Source organism: Syngnathoides biaculeatus, chromosome 9 (genome assembly GCF_019802595.1).
Source record: "Syngnathoides biaculeatus isolate LvHL_M chromosome 9, ASM1980259v1, whole genome shotgun sequence".
Taxonomy (NCBI): domain Eukaryota; kingdom Metazoa; phylum Chordata; class Actinopteri; order Syngnathiformes; family Syngnathidae; genus Syngnathoides; species Syngnathoides biaculeatus.
In genome coordinates this window covers 960,515-985,442 of record NC_084648.1, presented here as the reverse complement: position 1 = coordinate 985,442, position 24,928 = coordinate 960,515, and the positions used below count along the sequence as shown (strand labels likewise).

The window sequence follows — 24,928 nt, the reverse complement described above, 5'->3', positions numbered from 1 at the left end:
ATTAGACAAATATTGTTCAGAATTATTGTGCAACTTAATGAAAAACACATTCTCCCATCTGTATTTTAATTTTCTTTAAGTAAAAATAAACTGAAGAATTTCCAACAGATATTGATGGAAACTGATATGTAAAAAAGTGAGCAAGATGGCCACACATCTGGTTAGTAATGGTGGGAAGAGACGCTAGATAATCTTTGACTTTTTAGATCAGTTAAATGTCTTAATTTGAAAAGTTGTCTAATAATTCGGCACCCCTTTTTATAGGGTGCTGATCTCTTTAGGTCACACCCACAGTCATTACAGAAATATTTAAGACCTGAAATGCTTTAATCCATTACACTTCTTCTTCTTCTTCTTTTCCTTTCAACTTGTCCCGGTAGGGGTCACCACACTGTGTGATCTCAGATGAACGCATAATTGTTTGGAACAGTTTTATGCCAGATGCCCTTCCTGACGCAACCCCTCTGCATTTTTTAGCTGGGGAGAGAAGCTAACATCACCTGGTATTCCCAGGCGGTCTCCCATCCAAATACTAACCAGGGCCAAACCTGCTTAGCTTCCGAGATCTGACGAGATCTGGCGTTCTCAGAATCGCATGGCCGTAAGCTTTAATCCATTACACAATAAGGTTTATTCAGATGGGATTGCTAGGCAATATCCTAAAAAATCATGTTATGGTCAAAATACTGTATTTTCCAGACGACAGTGTGAACCGGTAAATAGGCCTGTGTAGCATTTTTCTTTGTTTTTTCCCATACACGAGCCACACCAGACCATACGCCGGGGAAATACTGTGTATCGTACGCACTCGTATGTTGTAAAAATTAGATATTCACACAGAAAGTCTTTGTAAATATTTATTTATATACCTTGTTTCCAAACAGTGACTGTAACACAGCAGTAAAACAGCTCAAACATAACAGAAGTCATTGTTTTTATTCATTCTCCTGCTCACTGAAACCCCTCAAGTATCGGGGTTGAACGGCCCCAGAAAGTCTCACATATCATTTGAGTCTCTCAGTCACTCTCAATCTCATTTTCATCTCGAGTTACTTCTGAAGTTGTGCTGTTCTTTTCATGTAGCGGTCCAGCCTTAATCCCTTAGTGATAGTGGATTCTTTCACGCTGCTCCACGCGTTTAAATTCCACCAGAAGAGCTTTGCATGCGGCAACTTTTTGTGAAAGATTTTTTAAATTAATTACATTAAAAAATATATATTTTGTGTTCGTGTGTTTTGTGCAGCATATTGCTTTTAGGGGACCAAAAACTGCCTTCTATTGCCAATTGAGGTAAATTCATGTTCTTGTACAGCCAAATGAGGTAGATTCTTATTCTTCTAGGCCTGCTGAAAGTAAAGTCCCTTTCTCCTTCTTCTCCACATTGGAAGCCTCCGCGTATGCCCAAAATCGAGTGCATTGTAGGGAATGGCTATGTTTGAACCGTTTCGTTCAAACAAGTTTTAGTTGTTTTATTTTTAAACTAATAGTCGCTAGCGAAAAAACAACATTTTAACTGCATTGGAAAATGGGCCACAGGGTTCACTCCTCCCAAAAAAAGTAAGTGTCCTAGATTTTTTTCTCAATTGCTTCAAGACATGATTGATTAATCCTGTGTGGATTTTTTTTTCTCCCCACAATGTCATTATCAAATATCGAGTTCTTTTGTCCTTGCCTATTTTCTTTGTTATTCAGAGTTCAAGAATGCGACCAAAATGGTTGCATATGCGACATTTTTATGCACGTGTTAGTAGAATTTTCAAGTACTGCAGTCGCGTTCAGCGGCATTGTGGCACAGCTGTATAGCGTTGGCCTCAACGTTGGGCTGCGTGGGTTTTCTCCGGGCACATCGATTTCCTCCCACATCCCCAAAACATGCAACATTAATTGTAGACTAAATTGCCCCTTGATTTGATTGTGACCGTGGCTGTTGTCTGTCTCCATGTGCCCTGTGATTGGCTGGCAACCAGTTCAGGGTATACCCTGCCTCTGTCCATTGACAGCTTGGATAGGATATGCAGCCAAGAAAATGGATGGATGGATGGATGGATGTAGTCGCGTTCATGCAGCACCTATGTTTGAATGTGCTCTCCAACACAAGCTCTGCAAAGTAAGTTATGATAAATTAAAAATGAACTCAATTATTGTGATGACCTCAATTTTTCGCCATATGCAGTAAGTGTTTCCCTTGTCTGGGGTTCAGTCTTTGCATTGGTCTCTGTGCCTGGGTGGGTGCGTTTATTCCATAACTGAATGAATAGTGAATCCTCTTGTTAGTCATCCAGTCTCTTTATATCTTTGGCGGGAGGTGGGGCCAGTAGCATACATGCACATGCAGCAAGTGAACCTCGTAAGGACCAACGCAAGGTAACATAGGAGAAAATCAAGAGGAAAAAGGATAGCCAAATCTCAGCCCAATGTAGGAACGCTGTAGTTCACCTGCACTGGGAAAGATGAGCCCTTCAACTCGGACAAGCCAGGATGCCAAATTTGTTTGAAAGTGGTGGCAACTCAACAAACTTGGATGCCCACCTAAAACATAACCGCCTCGCTCAGTTTTTACAACTGGGGAAAAAAAATTGCACCACGAGATGAACAGCCTTCATCCTGACAGTCAACAATCACTGAGGCATTTGGTTGGGAAAGTAAATACAAATAGAACAAACCAGGATGGTGTGTGCTCACAGAAAGTGTAGCTTTCAAAAGAAATACTGCCCTTTAATACAGCTAAAAAAAAAAAAAAAAAAGTAAACTGCTTGACAGACAGTATGAATTGCCTGTGAGAAAATATGCCACAATTTAGCAGTGAAAGATGACATATTAACGGAAATCATGGTATTTTTCATCACATTTTACTCTGCTACTACAGCTACCATATGTGGGTAAGCTCAGACATGTCGCCCTGCATGAGCTTGACCATAGAGTAAATAATTGCTGCCTGGACCCGGCACTCCAAGTGTTTTGACACCATATACAGTATGTTCCTGATCGACATAGTACTACCAACCTTGTAGAAAACCTTAAGTGACTGCTTACTAAATCAGATTCGTCCTTATCGGCTGGAAATAACGGGAGTCAACTGTAAATTGTATGGTACAAATTTGGAAGTGTGTTTGACCAATAAAATCCATAAAGATTCCTACACCAATTTCCTTTGTGGTCAACAGATACTTGACTCATGCTGATATTTAGCACCTTTTAGTACAGAGGGCATCTCGAGGGGTTAGTAGTGTGTGTTTGGAGAGGCTGATAGTAGCTGGCTATGTGCCACTGCTCTAATCCACTGTTTGTGTATTTCCTTGTTGGCCCTAAAGCAGTGTGAACATGAGTTCTGGGATGTTGCATAAACAGAGCTGGGGAAACAAGCAGTGTTGCATTACCACCTGCTTGCCACGGTTGGTTTGAGTGTTTATATATAGTACCACAAATTTTGCATCAAAGGACTCTAGTACAGTACCTGTAGTCAGTTGTTTGTAACTTGAGAAAAGTTGTGATACATTTGTGATATTTTTTTTTCCCACTGCGTGTCTTCAGGGTTGAAAACCTACCTGATCTCAGGAAAGAAGTTAGAACACGATGTTCAGTGCGGTAGTTCTCAAATGGGAAGTGACTTCGTTGGGATGAGCCTCCCCTCCTGTACACAGTTCCATGCCTCTGAAACCATCCACGGGGGTGTCCAAGCTGCTGAACCTTTGTTGCCCAACCAGCCACCACACAGCACTGGGGTAGGTACCAAGAAAACCTGAGTACAGATACGCCCAGGTGTTCCCGTTGTTGTTTTATCATCAATACCACTTTAATCTTCGTCTTATTATAACTGATACTCTTAAGAAAGGCTTTACACGTGCAAACACTGTACTAGTGGTGTCGGGATTTGAACCCCGGTCCTCATAACTGTGAAGCTAATGATCTTACCAATTGTGCTACTGTCCCGCCTATTGAGGCACAACTAAATAATAAAAGATATGCAGGTATTTCCAAACAATTTTCTCATTGAAAATGATTGCTTTTCATAGTCGTGGACACATCGCCGCACAATATTTGCACCGATGTGTCCGCTGGTGGAAAAAAAGTCACTGAAACGACTGATTTAGTGTAAGGTGTTATTGTACTCTTATGGTGTTATTGGTGCAGGTGATTCATATAGAAATACATTTTTCAATAACATTGTACATCGTTGTATCCAATCATTTATCTAATTAAATAATTGATTGATTAATTGTCCATCCATCCATCCATTACCTGCCACTTTTCCGGGTTGGGTCGCGGGCGAAGTAACTTCAGCAGGGATACCCAGACTTTCCTTTCCCCAGCCACTTATTGTGAATAAAATTAATTAATTACTAGAAGTAGTTGTATTTTATTTGTTTTTTATACTTTTTGTTATTTATACTTTGGAGATGGCCCCTTCCTGTTCCAACATGATTGTGTATTAGGGCACATAAATACATGGATAAAAGCGTTTGATGGTGATGAACTTGACTAGACCACATTTTGATGAAGACTGAAACCAGGCCTTGTCCAACATCAGCGTGTAACTACCCAAATGCGCTTTTGGAAAAATGTTCAAACAATACCATTAACACACACTTAAACCTTCTGGAAAGCCTTCCCAGAAGAGTTTCTCGAACTTGCTTCGAATGAAGTTGGGGCGTTTGCTTTTAACAACATTCAATAAATGCTTGGGAACTGAGGACACTGTTGAAGTTTGTAGGTGGAATTATTTCCCATTCTTGTTTGATGTACAGCTTCTGATGTTCAACAGTCTTATACCTGCACTCTTTTACTATGAATTCACGCTCTTGTTGGGACTAACACAACCCCATACCGTCACAGATGCTGGCTTTTGAACTTTGCCTCCATGACAGTCCAGATGTTTTTTTTCCTGTTAGGCCTAGAGAACATGACGTCCACAATTTCCAAAAACAATTTGAGATGTGGACTTGATGGAACACAGAACACTTTCACACTTTGCTAAAGTCCATCTTAAATGAGCTCAGGCCCACAGAAGCCACCAGTGTTTCTGGATTTTGTTGATAAATGGCTTTTGCTCTGTAGAGTTTTAGGTTGCACTTACGGATGTAGTGCCAAACTGTATTTACTGACATTGGTTTTCTTCCTGAGCCCATGTGGTGATGTCCTTTACACATTGATGTCGGTTCTTGATGCAGTGCCGCCTGATGGATCGAAGGTCACGGGCATTCAACAACAACATTCAAATTAAAAACATATGTATTAAAAATACATGTATTAAAAATACACATGTGAGTCCAGGCAAGTTAGTGAATATTTTTACCAATACAGTATCTTCTTCTTCTTCTTTTCCTTTCGGCTTGTCCCGTTAGGGGTCGCCACAGCGTGTCATCTTTTGCCATCTTAGCCTATCTCCTGCATCTTCCTCTCTAACCCCAACTGCCCTCATGTCTTCCCTCACCACATCCATAAACCTTCTCTTTGGTCTTCCTCTCGCTCTTTTGCCTGGGAGCTCCATCCTCAGCATCCTTCTACCAATATACTCACTCTCTCGCCTCTGAACATGTCCAAACCATCGAAGTCTGCTCTCTCGAATCTTGTCTCCAAAACATCCAGCTTTGGCTGTCCCTCTAATGAGCTCATTTCTAATCCTATCCAACCTGGTCACTCCGAGCGAGAACCTCAACATCTTCATTTCTGCCACCTCCAGTTCAGATTCCTGTTGTTTCTTCAGTGCCACTGTCTCTAATCCGTACATCATGGCCGGCCTCACCACTGTTTTGTAAACTTTGCCCTTCATCCTAGCAGAGACTCTTCTGTCACATAACACACCAGACACCTTCCGCCAGCTGTTCCAACCTGCTTGGACCCGTTTCTTCACTTCCTGACCACACTCTCCATTGCTCTGTATTGTTGACCCCAAGTATTTGAAGTCGTCCACCCTCGCTATCTCTTCTCCCTGTAGCCTCACTCTTCCCCCTCCACTTTTCTCACTCACGCGCATATATTCTGTTTTACTTCGGCTAATCTTCATTCCTCTCCTTTCCAGTGCATGTCTCCATCTTTCCAATTGTTCCTCTGCGTGCTCCCTGCTTTCACTGCATATGACAATTTCATCTGCGAACATCATGGACCAAGGGGATTCCAGTCTAACCTCATCTGTCAGCCTATCCATTACCACTGCAAACAGGAAGGGGCTCAGAGCTGATCCCTGATGCAGTCCCACCTCCACCTTAAATTCCTCTGTCACACCTAAGGCACACCTCACCATTGTTCTGCTGCCATCATACATGTCCTGTACTATTTTAACATACTTCTCTGCCACACCAGACTTACGCATGCAGTACCACAGTTCCTCTCTTGGTACTCTGTCATAGGCTTTCTCTAGATCCACAAAGACACAATGTAGCTCCTGCTGACCTTCTCTGTACTTTTCCACGAGCATCCTCAAGGCAAATAATGCATCTGTGGTACTCTTTCTAGGCATGAAACCATACTGTTGCTCGCAGATACTTACTTCTGTCCTGAGTCTAGCCTCCACTACTCTTTCCCATAACTTCATTGTGTGGCTCATCAACTTTATTCCTCTATAGTTCCCACAGCTCTGAACATCCCCTTTGTTCTTAAAAATGGGAACTAGAACACTTTTCCTCCATTCTTCAGGCATCTTTTCGCCCGCTAGTATTCTGTTGAATAAGTTGGTCAAAAACTCCACAGCCATCTCTCCAATTGCTTCCATACCTCTACCGGTATGTCATCAGGACCAACTGCCTTTCCAGTTTTCATCCTTTGTAGTGCCTTTCTGACTTCCCCCTTAGTAATCATTTCCACTTCCTGGTCCTTCACTCTTGCCTCTTCAACTCTTCCTTCTCTCTCATTTTCTTCATTCATCAACTTCTCAAAGTATTCTTTCCATCTATTTAGTACACTACCGGCACCAGTCAACACATTTTTACCAATACAGTATATGTAAACAAAATTGTAAAAAGAAATATATATTGATAATAAATTTCATTTAGAATGAATAAAATTAATACATTGAAATTCCGCATTCACTCGTACATCAATTGCGTCCCTTTCAATTCTGTAACAGTGTTATTTGTTTTTTTTAGAATCTGAATATATTTTCACATCACTAAACACCTTCATTAGCACCTCAAATTCCCAGATGGAAGTCAATAACCTGACATATTTCTATGGTGACTTGACATATGAAGACTCCATTGATGATTTCTTTTGGTTGTGGCCGTGAACATGGTTAACTCAAGGTGAACATGAAACTTGATTGAACTGATTCAGATCAGCTATTCTGGACCTGAATTATCCCAGTTTTTTAATTCAGAGGAAGTCAAGTCAAGTCAACCTTAGATTAAGAACTTTTTTAAACTGCTTGCTAGAATACCCTCCGCATTTCTGGTCTTCTCCGTATGTTGTTTGGTGTGTTATAATTTACTGTAATATGTAACATCATTGCTAATCTTACTAGCATATCTAACTTATCTCGTCACTTTGTAATAGCAGTTAATTAGTTGACATTCATTGTTTGAGTATATTTATGTGACAGTTTTACAATAAACAACAGATGGGAGAAACAAATAACTCGAAAACATTTGGCCTTTTATTCCGAGTTTTCCAAGGACTATTCAAAGTTTGATTGTGAGTGACGGAATGATGCGTGCAGTGTATGTTGGGTATCTGAGATATTTTCCCCCTGCAATTGTCAGGACCTTTAAAACATTACTATCGCGCATATCCATATGAGGGTGACAATGTTCAAACAATATATTGTGGAGCCCTAATCTCAATGCAAAAAGACAAGTCTTCGAACCCCCACTGACCAAGAGTGAATAAAGTCCTACAGCCAAGTCATTGATGTGTGACGCTAACTACTTCTGTTCTCCAGCATCCGTGTGCTTCACGCCTTGAGGTCAAGTCTTCAGTGACAGAACCTGGGGATGAAGTGGCTGTGCTTAATGGCTGCCAGGATGAGCGCAAGATTAATAATCCTAAGGTGCCACACATGCATGAACACACAATCTCGGCAACAGTGAATATGCCTGACACTCCAACATTTTGTCCATCATGTCCAGATCCTTGTAGCTTCATTCTTTTTCCCGTCTGTCTCCAGTACCTTCCTGTTAATAGCCTCAGGACGGCCAATGGGCTCCTGGGGCCTCCGCTCGAGGATCCAGTTAGGGCAAGCCAGAGCTCGCTTTGTGACATGGTTCAGGAGAAAGAGAAGAAGACGAGCACAAGTACGATGACCGCCACCAGTGTTGGCATCCCAGTTGGTACTGTACCACCGGGTACAGGAATGGAGCACTCAGCCCTTATTCAGCTGCGTGCCAAGAACTTTCAAGAAAAGAGTGACGTCCACTTTGTGGATGTTATCAGAGAGGACAGGTGAGCAACTGGATTTTCCGTACTGATGATGCCTTTGAAGCACGACTTAATGTGCATGGCAATTTTATACATTATTATTCTCCGATGTTACTGTAAAGAAAAAGGTCAGTTGTCTTGGGAGACATTTCCATAGAATTTTATTGTGTCGCCTCCATCCATTTTCTATAGTACTTGTCCTCATTAAAGTCGCAGGTGCCCGGAATCTATCCGAGCTAACTTTGGAAGAAGAAGTAGGGTACACCCTGGACTATTGGCTAGTTATGACCGGGCACATAACACAAAACAACCATTTCTACTCACAATCATACCTTTTAACATATTATAGTCTTATATTAACCTAAAATTCAGGTTTTTGATATGTGGGAGGAATTTGGAAGTATCCATAGAAAACCGGAACAAGCACCAAGAGAACATGCAAAAATGCTTCTTAGAAGAAAGAACTGTACAAATGTTGATCCAAACATATGAACATTGACTTTGATGTTATTCAGTGACCAAACTGTTTAAGATACTGTGTGATAACAATCAAAGCATTCATCTTTTCGTTACATCTTTTGGGTTTGTTCTATTTCCTCTCGGATACATATGTAGTTGGCATTTCTCTCCTGTTTTCAGTCTGATGAAGGATTATTTTTTCAAACCACCCATCAACAAGATCAGCCTCACCTTTCTAGACCGGCCTCTGGAGACAGCCTATCGCAGCAGCTACAAGGAAGAGGTGCAAACACAATTATTCATCGATACGTATTCTTGTAACACAGTTAATTTCCCAATACTTCAAGAAATTATATGAAAATGTGTCAATCAGTATTTTATATCTTTTCATGCAACTGAGTTTTATGACCCTTTTCACAGTTTTTCCAAGTAAAAGGTCCAGTAGGGGTTGCCTCAAATACCTAAAAGAGCCATGGTCTCTTCCAAGTAGCTTGCAAGACATCACAACCATGTGGCCTCCTGCATTTGTATCAGTGTTACTCAATAAATCACTTATCCTCTTAGCTCAGTACTTACAAAACATTTTGCAGTCATTTTCAATATATTTGTTGCAGTAAGGACAATTGGGAAAAAACTTCTTGGCAAAGAGACGCAGTAGTCTGGAGTAAAGATAGCCATTTGGAAAAAAAAAATCATTGATTTGACTATTGGGAAAATGACCAATTGTTTTTTCAACATATTTAATAGGATGTTATGAAGTCCTGTTTAATGATTTTGTTTTGAGAAAATGAGGCTGTCAAAAAAAGCTGTTACTGTTGGTTGCATCCAAGTAGTCGACTCTCTTTCTAAATATAAATTCTTGATTAAGCTATCCTTAGGGCCCTCCCTCATCTGACAACATGCAGCAAATAGTGGTGTGCTCTGAAAGATGATATAATATATTTTCTCCAGTTATGGTTTATACTAAATCCCTCCAGTTAACATTTAACCTATCCTGTTCAATGTGACTTGATTGCGGAAGATTGTCTTTTGAAAAACCAAGCAAATATAAGCTGTCACAGTTGCAGTGTTTTTCCTTTTGCTTGAAACATTTTGAGGTTTCACTTCCAGGAAGTAAGCTTTAACTCAGCAATTACTGCCTTGAGATAGAAGGCACTACTGGTGGTGCCCTGAGGCACAAGTGCGTGATTTTTTTTCATTTTTTTGCTTTGACTTGTAAGCTCAAAGTTAAGATACTGTATGTGCGCCGTATGAGCACGATTCACCCCACTTCACGATAAACAACAGTATGGCAAATGATAATTCAAACTGTTAAACATCAACTAAACATAACTAAAGATAGTTACACATGTATTTTTAACAACTACATAACTCTGTGTCATGATATCCCGTTTAGCTTAATGCTAACACATATGTAAAATGCCGATTAAATGCTGGTGGTTAGCATCATTAGTTGCAATTTTAGAAACACATTTAGACTGTAATTATGACAATATTTACTGGCATGATCTTTGTTGTCTTTGAAAGGTCACTAGTACACAATAAAAGAAACGAGAAGTTTCTTTGTATGACTATTATACTGTACTATCCCCTGGTGGTCAAATCGGGTATAACACTTTGGATTCGATTGCATCATAAAATCATGATGCACAAACTGTTTAATTCTTGTTTCCCATCCATCCATCCACTAATTTTCTTTGCCGCTTATCCTCACAAGGGCCGCGGGAGGGCTGGAGACTATCCCAGCTATCGGGAAGGATGTGGGGTACACCCAGAACTGGTTGCCAGCCATTCGCAGGGCATGCATAAACAATCAATCATTCTTACTCTTTTTGATCAAGTACAGTATTAGTGCAAATTTTCTTTATTAAAAACACACTTTTTTGGTTTGGAGATGAATGGAATTATACCATTTCTATTTATTTCAAGGGGCAGTGATGATTGGAGGTACATTTTTCGAGTTACAAGCACGGTGGCGGAATGAATGAAGTCATACCTCAAGGCACCCCTATAATTTTGTCAGAGGTTTAGTATTTATTTAAAATTTACAGTGTCTTAACATACTTGAAGACCATTACATATGTTATTTCAGCAAAGGTTTTTGTTATACAGCAAAGAAGCAAGTATTATGTGTAATGTAGTCAGGCTTTCAGGGAGAATCTAGCCAACCTTTTCGTTCTCTCTTTTCCTTCAGGTGAAAAACCAGGTCCAAGAACAGACATTTGCAAGCTGCACGTTCAGCTCCTTCCTTGATGTTCTTCTCAGCTTTTTTGTCTTTTTGGCCCTCACCATGGCGTGTTTTCTTCCCCCACTGGTGAGCTCTGCCACTGTGGGCCCCCCGTCTTCTGCGTCACTCGCTGTTGCTCCCTTGGCTGGCCTTCTGGAGCTGGCCTCTTTGGTCCTCTCAATACGGTGAGTCTACAACCCCAATTCCAATGAAGTTGGGACACTGTGTGAAACATAAAAACAGAATGCAATGATTTGCAAATCATGTTCAACCTATTAATTAAATACACTACAAAGATAAGATATTTAATGTTCTAACTGATAAACCTTGTTTTCAGAAAATAATAATTAACTTGAAATTTTATGGCTGCAACACATTTCCAAAAAGTTAGGACAGGTGGCAAAAAAGACTGAGAAAGTTGAAGAATGCTCATCAAACGCCTGTTTGGAAAATCCCACAGGTGAACGGGCTAATTGACCCCTCCGTACAGGGCACTTAACTACGCCTCCTGAAGTTAGGTCACCCCACGTGTGCTAACCTCAGACAAACATTTAGCAAAAATGGCGGCGCAGGAAGAAAAGACTAGAGCGAAATTGTCCGATTTACCATCTGATTTCTCACTCGCATTCTCAGCGAGTAGTAAAATATCGTTGAAAAGCAGACAGCAGGGCTTCAAGTATTTCAGCGAGGGGATTTTTAATGGTATTTCCATGCATATCGACGGAGAAACCATTGATATTAGCGCGAGATCTTTCCGGAGTCAGAGGAAGACCGAGAAGCCACATAATATAATATATTATAACCCAAAGACGAATTCGTCATTCACAGTTTCCTATTTTCGTGTTACATATCACACTTGTGTGCAGAATCTGTATGTGTATCTGTATAGCCGTTTGTGAACCGCCGTATGAAGGAAAAGAAGGTGAGGTTTGATTTACGAGTTGTTTCTCTCATTTTATTTGTGTAACGTCACGCGCTCCCGTGAATAATTATTCTTGAATTAGTGTCGATCCTACGTAAGTCCCGACTGAGTACGACAATCACTACTTTATGGTGTCCTCAAACATCCTTCCTTCAGTCTTGGTGTCTCGGTGCACGTCGAAGGCTTTTAGGACTCACTAGTCCGGTGTAGCTTAGCTCGGTAGCCGCCAACAGAGACACGTTTGTGCAGTCAGATCATCACAAAATATCGCTCAACACAGATCAAGTGTCTCAATCATTCACACGTAGCTATGTTATGCAAGCGAAGAACTGCTAATTCATTTATATGAGACATGTATTGAAAATCAAATATCAATTACCTTCGTGCAAACATATCTGTTCCGGTTGATTTTAGATGGATTCAGTTGATCATACGATCTTCCACAAAGTTTGATCCATCGAAGACATTTTTCGTACTCGGTCTTCTGTTCCGGTTGATTTTAGATGGATTCAGTTGATCATGCCGTCTTCCACAAAGTTTGATCCATCGAAGACATTTTTCGTACTGGGTCTTTGGTTTTGGAAAGAGTACGAATCGAACTCCATCAACTAGCCTTTCAGGATACCTCTCGTCACTATTACAAAGTCCGTGACTACACCTCTTAACCATATCTATTGTTAAAGAATCCAAGTACGCGATAAAACGCTAACAAAAGCTATACTGGACCATGCAATGTTGTCTGAGGTAATAGCGGACGCCAACAAGGGGCGTGGTTTATGCAGATCTCTGGCCTCTGATTGGTCAGCGACGCAGATGACGCAATTTCTACGGAGGGGTCAATTGGGAACATGATTGTGTATAAAAGGAGCTTTCCTGATTTGCTCAGCCATTCACAAGCAAAGATGGGGCGAGTTTCACCTCTTTGTGAAAAAGTGTGTAAGAAAATAGTTGAACAGTAGAGAACAACGTTCCTCAACGCACAATTGCAAGGGATTTATGAATTTCATCATCTACGGTCCATAATATCATCAAAAGTTTCAGAGAATCGGGAAAAATCCCTGCATTGTAAGTGGCAAAGCCGAAAACCATATTGAATGCCCATGACTTTCAATGCCTCAGGCGGCACTGCATCAAAAACTGACATCAGTGTGTAAAGGATGTCACCACCTGGGCTCAGGAACACTTCAGAAAACCAGTGTCAGTAAATACACTGCAATGCTACATCAATAAGTAGAATTTAAACGTCTACAAAGTAAAAGGCATGTATCGACAACACCCAGAAACACCGCCGGCTTCACTGGACCCGAGGTTATCTAAGATGGACTGATGAAAAGTGCAAATCTGTTCTGTGATCCAACAAGTTCACATTTCAAATTGTTTATGGAAATTGTGGATTTCGTGTCCTCTGACCAAAGAAGAAAAGAACCATATTATGTATGCAAAGTTCAAAAGCCAGTGTCTGTGATGGTACTGTATATGGCTGTTTTAGTGCCAATGGCATGGGGAACTTACATCTGTGAAGGCATCATTAATGATGAAAGGTACATACAGTTTTTGGAGAAATATATGTGGCTATCCAAGCAACGTCTTTTTCATGGACACCCCTGCTTATTTCAGCAAGACAATGCTGAACCACACTCTTACAACACCGTGACCTCAGTAAAAGAGTGCAGGTACGAGACTGGCCTGCATGCAGTCCAGATCTGTCGCCCATTGAAAATGTTTAGCGCATTATGAAGTGGAAAATGGGGGCACAGTGGGTCAGCTGGAAAGCGTTGGCCTCACAGTTCTGAGGTCCCAGGTTCAATCCCGGACTTCCCTGTGTAGAGTTTGCATGTTCTCCGGGTTTTCTCCGGGCACTCCGGTTTCCTCCCACATCCCAAAAACATGTACCATTTATTGGACACTAAATTGCCCCTAGGTGTGATTGTGAGTGCGACTGTTGTCTGTCTACATGTGCCCTGCGATTGGCTGGCAACCAGTTCAGGGTGTACCCCGCGTCCTGCCCCTTGACACCTGGGATAGACTCCACGTGACCCTCGTGAGGATAAGTGGCTAAGAAAATGGGTGGATATATATGACAACGGAGACCCCGGATTGTTGAACAGAAGAAGCTGTACATACGCAAGAATGGGAAAAAAAAATTACTGACAAAGTTTAAACAATTAGTGTCCTTAGTTTTCAAACCTTTCTTGAATGTTGTTAAAAGTAAAGATGATGTAACAGAGTGGTAAACGTGACCCTGCGCCAGCTTTTTCAGAACATATTGTAGCCATAAAAGTCCAACTTCATGATTTGCTTAATACAAGTTTATCAGTTACAATATTAAATATCTTATCTTTGTAGTGTGGTCATTTAAATATAAAGTAGTTTGAGCAAATCACTGAATTCTCGTACTTGTTTAACACAAAGTCGCAACTGAATTGGAATTGGGGTTGTACTTCGATACAGTAGATGGTATGTTCTTTCACTTTCTTTTTGATTGTTGTGGCCTCGACCAAGGTCACTGTTGTGTGGACTAGATGTCTGCTGTATTGTGGCACTATTGTTGTATGATTTGGTTGAGCAGAATATTAAGAAACTTGCTTATTGCCAGTGACTCAAGTACAGGTAACGAAAGGGAATGTAAGTGAAGGAAGTTCACCCAATACTGGAATCCCATATGCTTTTAAGTACTACATGTGAAAATTGTGCTTTGGTATTTTTTGTGGAAGTGAAGATATGTTCCATCCATCCATCCATCCATCCATCCATCCATCCATCCATCCATCCATCTTCTCACTCACCATGCTGCCAATGTTTCAGTAGATGTAAAAAAGTATGAAAACATGATGACCAGTCAATCGCGAAGCAGTTTTGGTCGTACGCGATAGCGTACCCAAAAAAAAAAAAGACATCAGTCGTATTCACGCTGGTCACCGAATTCCCCTCTATTTTAAGCCCTCGCTTTTTCTTAAAGGTCAAGTGTCATCCCTATAAACATTCTAAAATAGATATTGTAATGAAAAATACATTATTCAATTCAATGTTTATACAAAAAAAATTAATATGAGCGGAGAGCATGCGCAAAGTTGCGGAAGTGTCATTAGACGACATCCAAGTCACCATATTGGGTACATCCCCTGTCCGTGACGTCACCCCGGACATTTGCCATTGAAAACGCGCGGTGGACCCTACTATGGGAGACGAACACGCCCCTTCTGACACGGAAGCTCTTTTCGAAGAACAGAACATCACACAATGAGTGAAGTTACTGGGGCAATATTACCCTGTTGTTTCAAGCCATATTCAGATGATATGCGATCACGGCCAAACCGCCTCCCCGTCCAATCCACTTCCGCGGCGAAGATGAGCCATCTGGGCGGGGTGGCACATTTTCGGCGCTGAGGTGACTTATCATGGCGCCGAGCCGGGCTGCTTTACGGGGTTGTTCATTGCCACCGCCGTCTGCGATGTATAACACCGTCGATCCAGGGCGCTTTACGGCGTTGTCGTCGCACGCGGCTGAGTGTGGCATTGTCGGTAGCATTCTTCAGAGCTGCTGCCTTCGCTGATGCCGTGAACGGCGGACGCGGCGCCTTGGCCGGGGTGGCTCATTTTCGGCGCCAAGGTGGCTTATCACGGAGCCGAGCCGGGCTGCTTTACGGCGTTGTCGTCGCACGCGGATGAGTGTGGCATTGTCGGCAGCGTTGTTCAGAGCCGCCGCCGTCTGCGAGCCCGACGCGCAGCCTTCGTGGGCGAGGCGATGCAGCAGCCTTTGCCGGCAAGCCCGATGCCGTCCGACGCGCACATTGACACATTTAGCACGCCTGTCATACGTATGATTACGTGGTCCGCCCCAAACTATTATTTTTTTTAGTAGCTGTATACAGACCTACCAGTCATTTGGAAACGACGAAGCTCTCGTCCTTTGCACCTGTGCAATCCATTTTTCACGACGAACTGTGTCTTTTGGAAAAGTATGAAGAGCGAATACATCCTCCAGAGTGTTCGAGCAATATCCAGTAATACAACGAGCCGGCACTTTGGCTAACACAAAGGAACAACGAGCTACCTTCCCACAGGTAAAATTAATAGAAACATATGAGCCAGCCTGAGTGCGCTACCGCCCCGTACGCCACTTCTTGCTTCTTCTCTAAAACAAATCCCTCAAGAGGATTTTCATGACGGGAGCTACAAAAAGCCATATACGTCAAAATCATATTTTGTGGTGGAAAAAAATGGATGGGTCCATAGCAGCTCCCGTTTTTTTTCATTAATAAAATACTAAAAATCATGCGTTTCATGACAGTGCCACTTTAAAATAAAGAAATCTTATCAAACATGAGTATGGATGCTGGAGCAAAGAAGAAGCCAAAAACGTGTCACTTTCATTTGGAATGAGAGGCGGGCTTTTTTTTCACGATGTCATTTTTGATGTGTGTTTGCCTCATCTGCCAGTGGAGTGAAATGTGGAGCAGCATTTTCGAACTGTTCATGCAAAATAGGACAGACATTCCGAGCGAGCTGAGAATGAGAAAAGTGAACGAACTAAAATCCCAATTGGTCGCACAGCAGTCATTTTTCACGCAATATAATTCCACAGCGAAAGCCGCCACCAAAGCATAGTTCGGGGTTCGTCACATCTGCGTTAATAACAAGAAATCCTTCCAATACAGAGAGATGGTAAAAGAGGCATAGCTGACTTATTGTTCTGATCTTTAAAAAAAAAGGCGGAAATATTATCTTCAAGAAAAACTCTACAGCTGTCAAGGAGTACAGTTACACGCCGCTGTGAAACCATGGCTGAGAACTTAACCCAGCAAATGTAGAAGGACATCGGAGATTGTGAGTGTTTCTCTCAATTGGAGGAATCTACTGATGTGAGTGACAGCCCATGTGTGCATTTTCATTCGTAGGGTGTTTAGTGATCATCAACGGGAACTCAGATAGTTACAAAAAATGTTCACAGTTAAGTATGTTGTGTTGTGCAATATTGGCTCACGCGGTTATGCAAGGCAAAAAAAACACACATTTCCACACAAAGAATCCTGAAAATACTTTAAAATAAATATGTTTTGTATTTTTGTAGTGGGTAGTTCTTTCTATTTCATCATTGGTCATTCTAAAAAAAAAAAAATGTCAGCCCCCCAACCCCCTCCCTGTCGATCACAAGAGGCTGGCTGCTTGAAAAGTAGATCTTGGGGTAAAAAAAAGTCTGGGCACCCCTGTCTTCATACCTGTCAAATGTTAAGTTTTTGTTCTTAATAAATACTAACTCATTACACCTGTAAAACTGACTGTTCCGGATATTTAAAAAAATCCAGCATTCGATATAATGGTGGTCTGTCCAGCCACCAAGATGCTTGAGCCTTTCAGACGGTGACAAATTCCAAACATGAATTTTGTGTACTCAAGACTATAGTTATGAAAAAGAGGCACATCTACATTGAACAGTCACACAAACTGTCACGTCCCATCGGAACGAGAGGTAGGACCCAAATGCAGGAACTCGGAAGACGCAAGGTAGTTCAAGAAGAGACACGTTTATTGTAGGCAGAGGTCGGGGATCGAGCAGGCAGTCCGGTGCGGCAGCGGTAGTTGTGACGTCGGGCGAAGACAACAGATGAGCGGACAGGCAGGAGTTGGTACACGGGGAAACAATCAACGCAGGCAGAAGTGTCAAGGAGTCAGGCTTACAGGGTTGGTCGGAGAACGGACGAAGGTCGGTACACACAGGTTCAGTCAGGAATACGAGAGTGCTGGAACGGGACATAAAGATGCCGCATGAGGCACAGGTGTGTGCCTCCCAATCAGCGCAGCCGCACAGCTCGTGCTGAAGCGGCAGGATCATGACAGTACCACAGGTGTGTGCCTCCCAATCAGCGCAGCCGCACAGCTCGTGCTGAAGCGGCAGGATCATGACACAAACTCCCTGCAATGTTTGGGTACTAACGGGGATGGCTTTGTGCACGCTGTTTTGTTCCACATCAGTTACCTACGAGCTACTGCTGTTTAGCTAATGTGGCAAAATATAATGCGGAGGTGCCCTGGAAGCTAAAGTTCACTACTTGTCTGGTGTCAACACAGTATAAGTCACTAATCACCACCTACTTGGTAGCGCATGTGTTACACAAGTATCGTATATCATGAATGGAACCCAAGGAATAATTAACAAGCAAAAAAACGGACAATCCATGATGATTGCTAAGCTATTGCGACATGTAGTTACAAAATAATTGGGTGTTACAGTACAGTTGTCGCATACTGTAAGTCTTCTGGAGCCGCATTATAGATGACAATAACCAATTTAGGGGTGGCACAGTGGAGCAGCTGTAAAGCATTGGCCTCACAGTTCTGAGGACCAGGGTTCAATCCCGGCCCTGCCTTGTGGAGTTTGCATGTTCTCCCCATTCCTGCATGGGTTTTCGCCAGGCACTGTGGTTTCCTTCCACATCCCAAAAACATGAATTGATTAAGTGAACACTCTAAATTGCCCCCAAGTGTGGTTGTGAGTGCAACTGTTGTCTGTCTCCATGTGGCCTATGATTGGCTGGCAACCAATGACAGCTGGGATAGGCTCCAGGATTCCCACAACCTTTGTTGGGATAAGTGGCTTAGAAAATGGATGGATAACCAACTTAGTATGTCACCATGTATGTCATAAGTCTATTCAGCGGTGGTGTAGAGGATGCTCAGTTGGAAAGTTGAATCTCAGATTCAGGAGTAGCAATGTGATTTTCGTCCTGGGTGTGGAACAGTTGACTAGCTCTATGACCTCGGCAGGGTCTTCGAGTGTGGATAGGAGTTCGCCCAACAATTCCTACATGTGTTTTGTGGACTTGGAGAAGGCGTTCGACCGTGTCCCTCGGGCAGTCTTGTAGGGGGGTGCTTCGCGAGTATGGTTTACCAAACACCCTGATACAGGCTGTTCAGTCCCTGTACGACTGGTGTCAAAGTTTGATCTAAATTGCCGGCAGTAAGTTGGACTTGTTTCCTTTGAGAGTTGGACTCTAGCCAGGCCTTTGTAACTGATTCTGTGCATAACTTTTATGCATAGAATCTCTAGGCGCAGTCGAGACGTAGAGGGTGTCCGGTTTGGTGGCCTCAGTATTGCATCTCTGCTCTTTGCAGATGATGTGGTTCTGTTGGTTACATCAAGCCGTGATCTTCAGCGCTCACTGGAGCTGTCCGCAGCTGAGTATGAAGCAGCTGGGATGAGAATCAAATTTGAGACCATGGTCCTCATTCAGAAAAGGGTGGCGTGCCGTCTGCAGGTCAGGGATGAGATTCTGCTCCAAGTGGAGAAGTTCAAGTATCTTGGGCTGTTGTTCACGAGTGAGGGAAGAATGGAACAGGAGATCGGCAGGCGGCTTGGGGGAGTGTCTGCAGTGATTCTGACTTTTGTATTGGTCCGTTGTTGTAAAGAGGGAGCTACCGTAATTTCTCAAGTATAATGCGTCCTGAAGTATAATGCGCACCCCCAAAGTTGACCTAAAAAAAATCAGGAAAACCCTTCTACCAATGTACAATGCACACCACCAATTTGCTGCTATCCATATGGTCAAAATATTAGGAATTATCCGTATTTCTATTTTGCTAGGTTTGTACTTTTATAGTTTGGACTTGTATTGTTTTTCAAAAAAGTGTCTGTACAACAATAATTAATAGTAATCTTTGTGGATGTACTGATGCAGCAGTAACATACTGTATATCTTGGGGCAGGCCACAGGACATACTTCTCCTGATCCCTGGAATTGTCAGAACAGAATCCCTCAACCAACTCAAATAAATGCTCAATGATGGCATAACATTTTATTAATACTGTTGATAACACATATTACAGTCTTAAATAAATCAACACTGTTTAAAGTAAACATTTTTTGAATTAAATATTTGTGCATAGTGCACTATATTACACATCCTTGGCCAAGACTTCAAAAGAAGCATCTGACTCATCCTCAATCTGAAAAATATCCATCATACCTACATTTGGTGCATCACTGTCAAACTCATCATTGATGAATTGGTTCAGTTCTGGTGCTTCCTGCATTCATGAACAGTGATCCCATTTTGCCCCCACAGCGTGCCATCCTCTGTGCCACCCATGGCGTTTGTGAGGAAACATTCTTTTAATCGAAACAGTCTTGGTTCCATTTATTTCTCATTATTGTCTGCGCTTTGAGGGGAAGGTCCACCGTGCTAATAGTGCAGCCTCTTGTCCCCGTTTGGCTACATCTGTTGCAGCTCTTAATAGCGTCAGGTCGCGATCAAAGCAAAAGCTCAAACTACGTAGAAATGAGCGTAATGGGTACTTTTAAAAAAAGCGAGCATTTCGATTGTGTGCGTTATCATTTTTTTCTTTTTAAATGATCGTACGATCGTACTACGTAGTTTCAGCTCACGTTGTTTTGAAACATTTCTTTTAAAAGCGGCTGCACAACTCGCCCTTGTAATCGACATTTTTTCGTCTTCATTTAAGTTAAAACAAACTCAGGGGCAGTCGTTTCAGATGTTTGATGCAGTAACAACAAATATGCCACGCGAACAATAGTAAAATGCAAAGCCCCCCAGGAGGTCAGCGTTCAGAGTTCAGGTTGGTGGCGCACATTACTGTAATATATATAAATTTGTAACATAAGACATTGAATATCATATCAAAATTTACATGTATACCTATTGTTTACCACTCTATGTACCTGTATATGACTATACGATGTGATTGTATTTTTTATTTTTCATCTATACCTCAATACAATGCACTCTATTGACTTTTTAAAAATATTTTTGGAAAAAACTGCACATTATTTTGGAGAAATTACGTTAAATCAAAGGTAGAGCTCTCAATTTACCAGTCGATCTACGTTCCTACCCTCACTTATGGTCACAAGTTGTCGGTCATGGCCAAAATTAGTTTCCTCCGCAGGGTGTCTGGGTCTACCTTAGGGAGACAGTGAGAAGTTCAGTCAGTCTCCGGAAGGCATTGAGTGTCGACCCACTGCTCCTGCGCAATGAGAGGAGCCAAATGAGGTGGCTTGGGCATCTGATTCGGGTGCCTTCCGGATGCCTCCCTGGTGGTGTGTTCGGGGCATGTCCCACTGGAAAGAGACCCCAGGGACGACCCAGGACACTCTGGAAAGATCTTGTCTGTAGGCTGGCCTGGGAACGTTTTGGGATGGATGAAGTGGCTAGGGAAACGGAAGTCTGGGCATCCCTGCTAAAGCTCCTGCCCCTGCAACCTGACCTGGAAAAGCGGTAGAAGGTGGATGAATGGAGTGGCCAAGTCAAAATCTGGATTTAAATCCAAATGAGATGGTGCGGTGTGACCTTAAACGGGCCGTTCATCCAAGAAAACCCTTCAATAAGGTGGAATTAAAACAATTCTGCCGAGTGGGACAACATTTCTCTAGAGCGGTGTGAAAAATTCATCACCAATAACCGCAAATGCTTAATTTCTGTTATTGCTGCCAAGGGTGACACAACACGTTATTCGGTTCAAGGGGCAATTAACTTTTCACAGAGGGTTGGAAAGGTTTGGATTTTTTTTACACCTTAATAAATTGAATTATCATTTTAAAACTGCATTTTGGATTTCTTTGGCTTGTCTCTGAGTGATATTAAAATTTGTTTAATATTTTGAAAACTTTGTGTTATAGATATGTCATGGCACTGTATAATAGACATTCATTTCTGTGCAAAATCTGCATATTTTAAAAAAAAATCTTCACTTTGGCTTGTGATTTTTTTTCCTCTTCCATCCATCCATCCATCCATCCATTTTTCAAACCGCTTATCCTCCCTCACTAGGCTCTGGGCGAGAGGTGGGGTACGCCCTCAAGTGGTCGCCAGCTAGGCACAGAGTACATATAAACATCCATTCACATCCACACCTACAGGCAACTTCGAGGCTTCAGTTAACCTACCATGTATGTTTTTGGAACGTGAGAGGACTATCCGGACAAAAGGCATGCAGGAACTTGGAGACCATGCAAACTCTACAGAGGCGAGTCTGGATTTGAACTGGGGTCCTCAGAACTGTAAGGCAGTTGTGCTAACCAGTCGTGCCGCCCAAACTTTTTCTGTGATCCATCCATCCGTTCATTATCTGAACTTATCCTCACATGGGTCGCGGGTGTGCTATAGCCTATCCCAGCTGTCTTCAGGCAGGAGGGACCTGAACTGGTTGTAAACTAATCATAGGACAGATAAAAAAAAACAACCATTCATACTTACAATCATACTTCACTCTGATTTAAAGTCTTCAATTAATACAAGTTTTTGAGATGTGGTAGAATTGTGCCTGGAGAAAAACCCACGCAGACACAAGGAGAACATGCAAACTGCACACGGGGGGGCCGGGATATGATCCCCGGTCCCCAGAACTGAGAGATAGACACTCTAACCAGTCGTCCACTGCTCCGCCTGTTTTCCGTGATGTCACCTTTTTTGTTTTTGTAAAATACTGATTTTTTTTAACCCTTTTTTTTTTAAATGAGACTGACAGTCACGTATCCTCTTCTGCAGAATGGCCTTCCATCTGGAGGAAGTGATGAACTGTACTCGCTCTTTGCTTCTGGTGGTATCTGGCTGGGCTGCTCGTCACATGATCGGGGCCGTGTTAGTCTCTCTGCCTGCCGTCTCAGTCTTGTCCCACCTCACATGGGGCGTCCAGCCACCTCTTCAGGTAAACAAGGGCCTCTGAAAGACAATCCTTGTGTCAGTGCTACAAATTACCAAACTGTACTAGTGCTGTATACGTGGGTAGAGAGTGTGCAATTTAGTTACAGGGATGTAAAACATATCGGTTGCTTCTCATTAATGGCACCATCATCTTTGTGGTGGTATTAGAAATATCACTCAGCCCCACTGCAACATGATTGTCTTCCGCATTGTGGTAAGGGCAGGCTATGCTGATGTCATGAGATAATGATTCAAATTTGTATCACATTTCTACACAATAAAAATAATCAAGTGTGTTCTGTCAGTTTTAGGAATAGGGATGGGGTTAGTGTGTACTATGTTGGGTTCAGGTTAGGATTAAGATAGGTAACAGTTAGACTACGTTCACGCTGCGGGGATGGTGCCCAATTCAGTTTTTTTTGTTGAATCGATTTTTTTTCATGTAGTCATTCACATTGCAATAATAAATGCAGCTTCTATTGAGGACAGAAAGCGTTCAAGAAGTCATACTCATCCACAAAAGAGGTCACATTGCACATGCTGACAATCACGAGAAACCCTGTTGATTAAAGTAAATATTGTGTTGATCTTGTCAAGATACACTTATTACAATTTCAAGGACTTTGTGCAACTGGAGCCACCGTTTTCTGATATTTATCGGTTCAAAAACATCTTTTCATCACAAACCATCTGCTGCTATGTCTGCCATTGTCATTTTGTGGCATCTGTTTTGTCGCGGAATTGTGGTATTTATTGTCTTTTGATGATGTATACAGCCCCCTCCGAAGTTATTGGAACATCAAGGCAAGGCAATTACTTTTTTTGTTGAATACTGAAGACTCTTAGGCTTCAGATCAAAGTTCACTTAGACAAAAGTTCAGAATTCAAGCTTTTTTTTTCCATGGTACAGTATTTTTATCTAGATTTGTTAACCGAGGCTAGGGCACCCTTTGTTTCCACCCAAACACTTTTTGTTTGAGCAAAAGTATTGGAACATGACTGATGGGTGTTTGTAGTTGTTCAGATGTTGACTTAGATTGATTATAATCACCTGTGAAAATTGCATTTGCTAAGGAAACATGCAGACCAGAAAGATGCCTATGGGTGAAAAGCAAACCCTTTTGGAGTTGAGAGAAGAGGGAAAATTGATCAGAGCTATTGCACAAATATTGGGCATAGGCAATACAACAATTTGGAACGTCCTGAAAAAGAATATAGTTGTGTGCTGAGCACAGAGCCAGTGGAATAACCAGCAGCAGTTGATGACTGAAACACTGTAAGAGTTGTGAAGAAACACCCAAAAGACAAAAATCTGTGACATCACTGCCAACCTCCATACTCATAGGTGAAGGTATCACAATCCATTGGTTGAAGAAGACTTAGAGAAGACTGAGAGAAGAAATATACAGGCCATACCACAAGATGCAAGTCATTCTTTGGCAAAAAAGAATTTGAAAGCCTGATTGGATTTTGAAGAGTAGTACAGAGCTGAACCCAAAAAGTTTTGGAACAAAGTTTTCTGGACTGATGAGACCAAGTTTAACTGCCACCAACGTGATGGAAAACACAAAGTATGAAGAAAGAAAGGCTGTGCTTACGATCCATAACACCCAAGCTCATCTGTGAAGCATGGCGGTGGGAATGTCATACTGTAGGCTTGCATGGCTGCTTCTGGAATGAGCTCGCTAGTATTTATTTACAATGAAACTCGTTATGGGAGAATCAGAATGAATTCTGAAGTCTACAAAATCATTTTGTTTGGCAATTTACAGAAAAATGCATCCAAAATACTCGGGAGAAGCTGCATCATGCAACAAGACTGGCCAAGTCACTCACCGGACCTTAACCCAGTAGAGTATATTTTACCTTTTGAAGAGGAGACTGAAGGAAGAAACCCACAGAAATGAAAAAAGTAAACACAAAAAAGCTGAAAGGCTGCAGTGAATGCGTTCAAAGACATTTCAAATGAAGAATTCAACAGTCTGGTGAGTTAATGGGTTGCAAGCTTGATCCAGTTATTGCAAGTAAAGATTATCCCACTAGATAGATGTCTTTTCCAATACTTTTGGTCACTTGAAAAGTGTGGCTTCAAAAAAAAGGGGCTCTACCCTGAGTCATTTTACACAACTTGACGGACATAGAGTACTCAGAATAATAGCAGTGCAATCTGACTAACCAGATAAATCCACATTTTCAGATTAGTTTTTATTGCTACATGTCAAACAAGTTACCAGTTGGTGCAGTAGATTCTGAGAAAACCAACAAGACCCAGCATTCACGATATACACACTCTTAAGACTGTGCAATTGGAC

General features: G+C 42.0%; 1 protein-coding gene and 1 pseudogene across 2 annotated transcripts in view; one reads left to right on the top strand and one right to left on the bottom strand.

The window, feature by feature from the left end:
* Window positions 1–24,928, top strand: part of adcy9 (adenylate cyclase 9) — a 70,019-nt gene that overhangs the window by 34,428 nt on the left and 10,663 nt on the right. For both annotated transcript variants that reach the window (XM_061829598.1, XM_061829599.1), the window contains 6 exons: window positions 3,532–3,722; window positions 7,874–7,981; window positions 8,099–8,373; window positions 8,989–9,091; window positions 11,003–11,220; window positions 22,461–22,620. In XM_061829598.1, coding sequence (XP_061685582.1) covers window positions 3,532–3,722; window positions 7,874–7,981; window positions 8,099–8,373; window positions 8,989–9,091; window positions 11,003–11,220; window positions 22,461–22,620 — 1,055 coding nt within the window. The remainder of the gene's footprint in view (window positions 1–3,531; window positions 3,723–7,873; window positions 7,982–8,098; window positions 8,374–8,988; window positions 9,092–11,002; window positions 11,221–22,460; window positions 22,621–24,928) is intronic.
* On the bottom strand, window positions 489–607 carry LOC133506817 (5S ribosomal RNA; annotated as a pseudogene).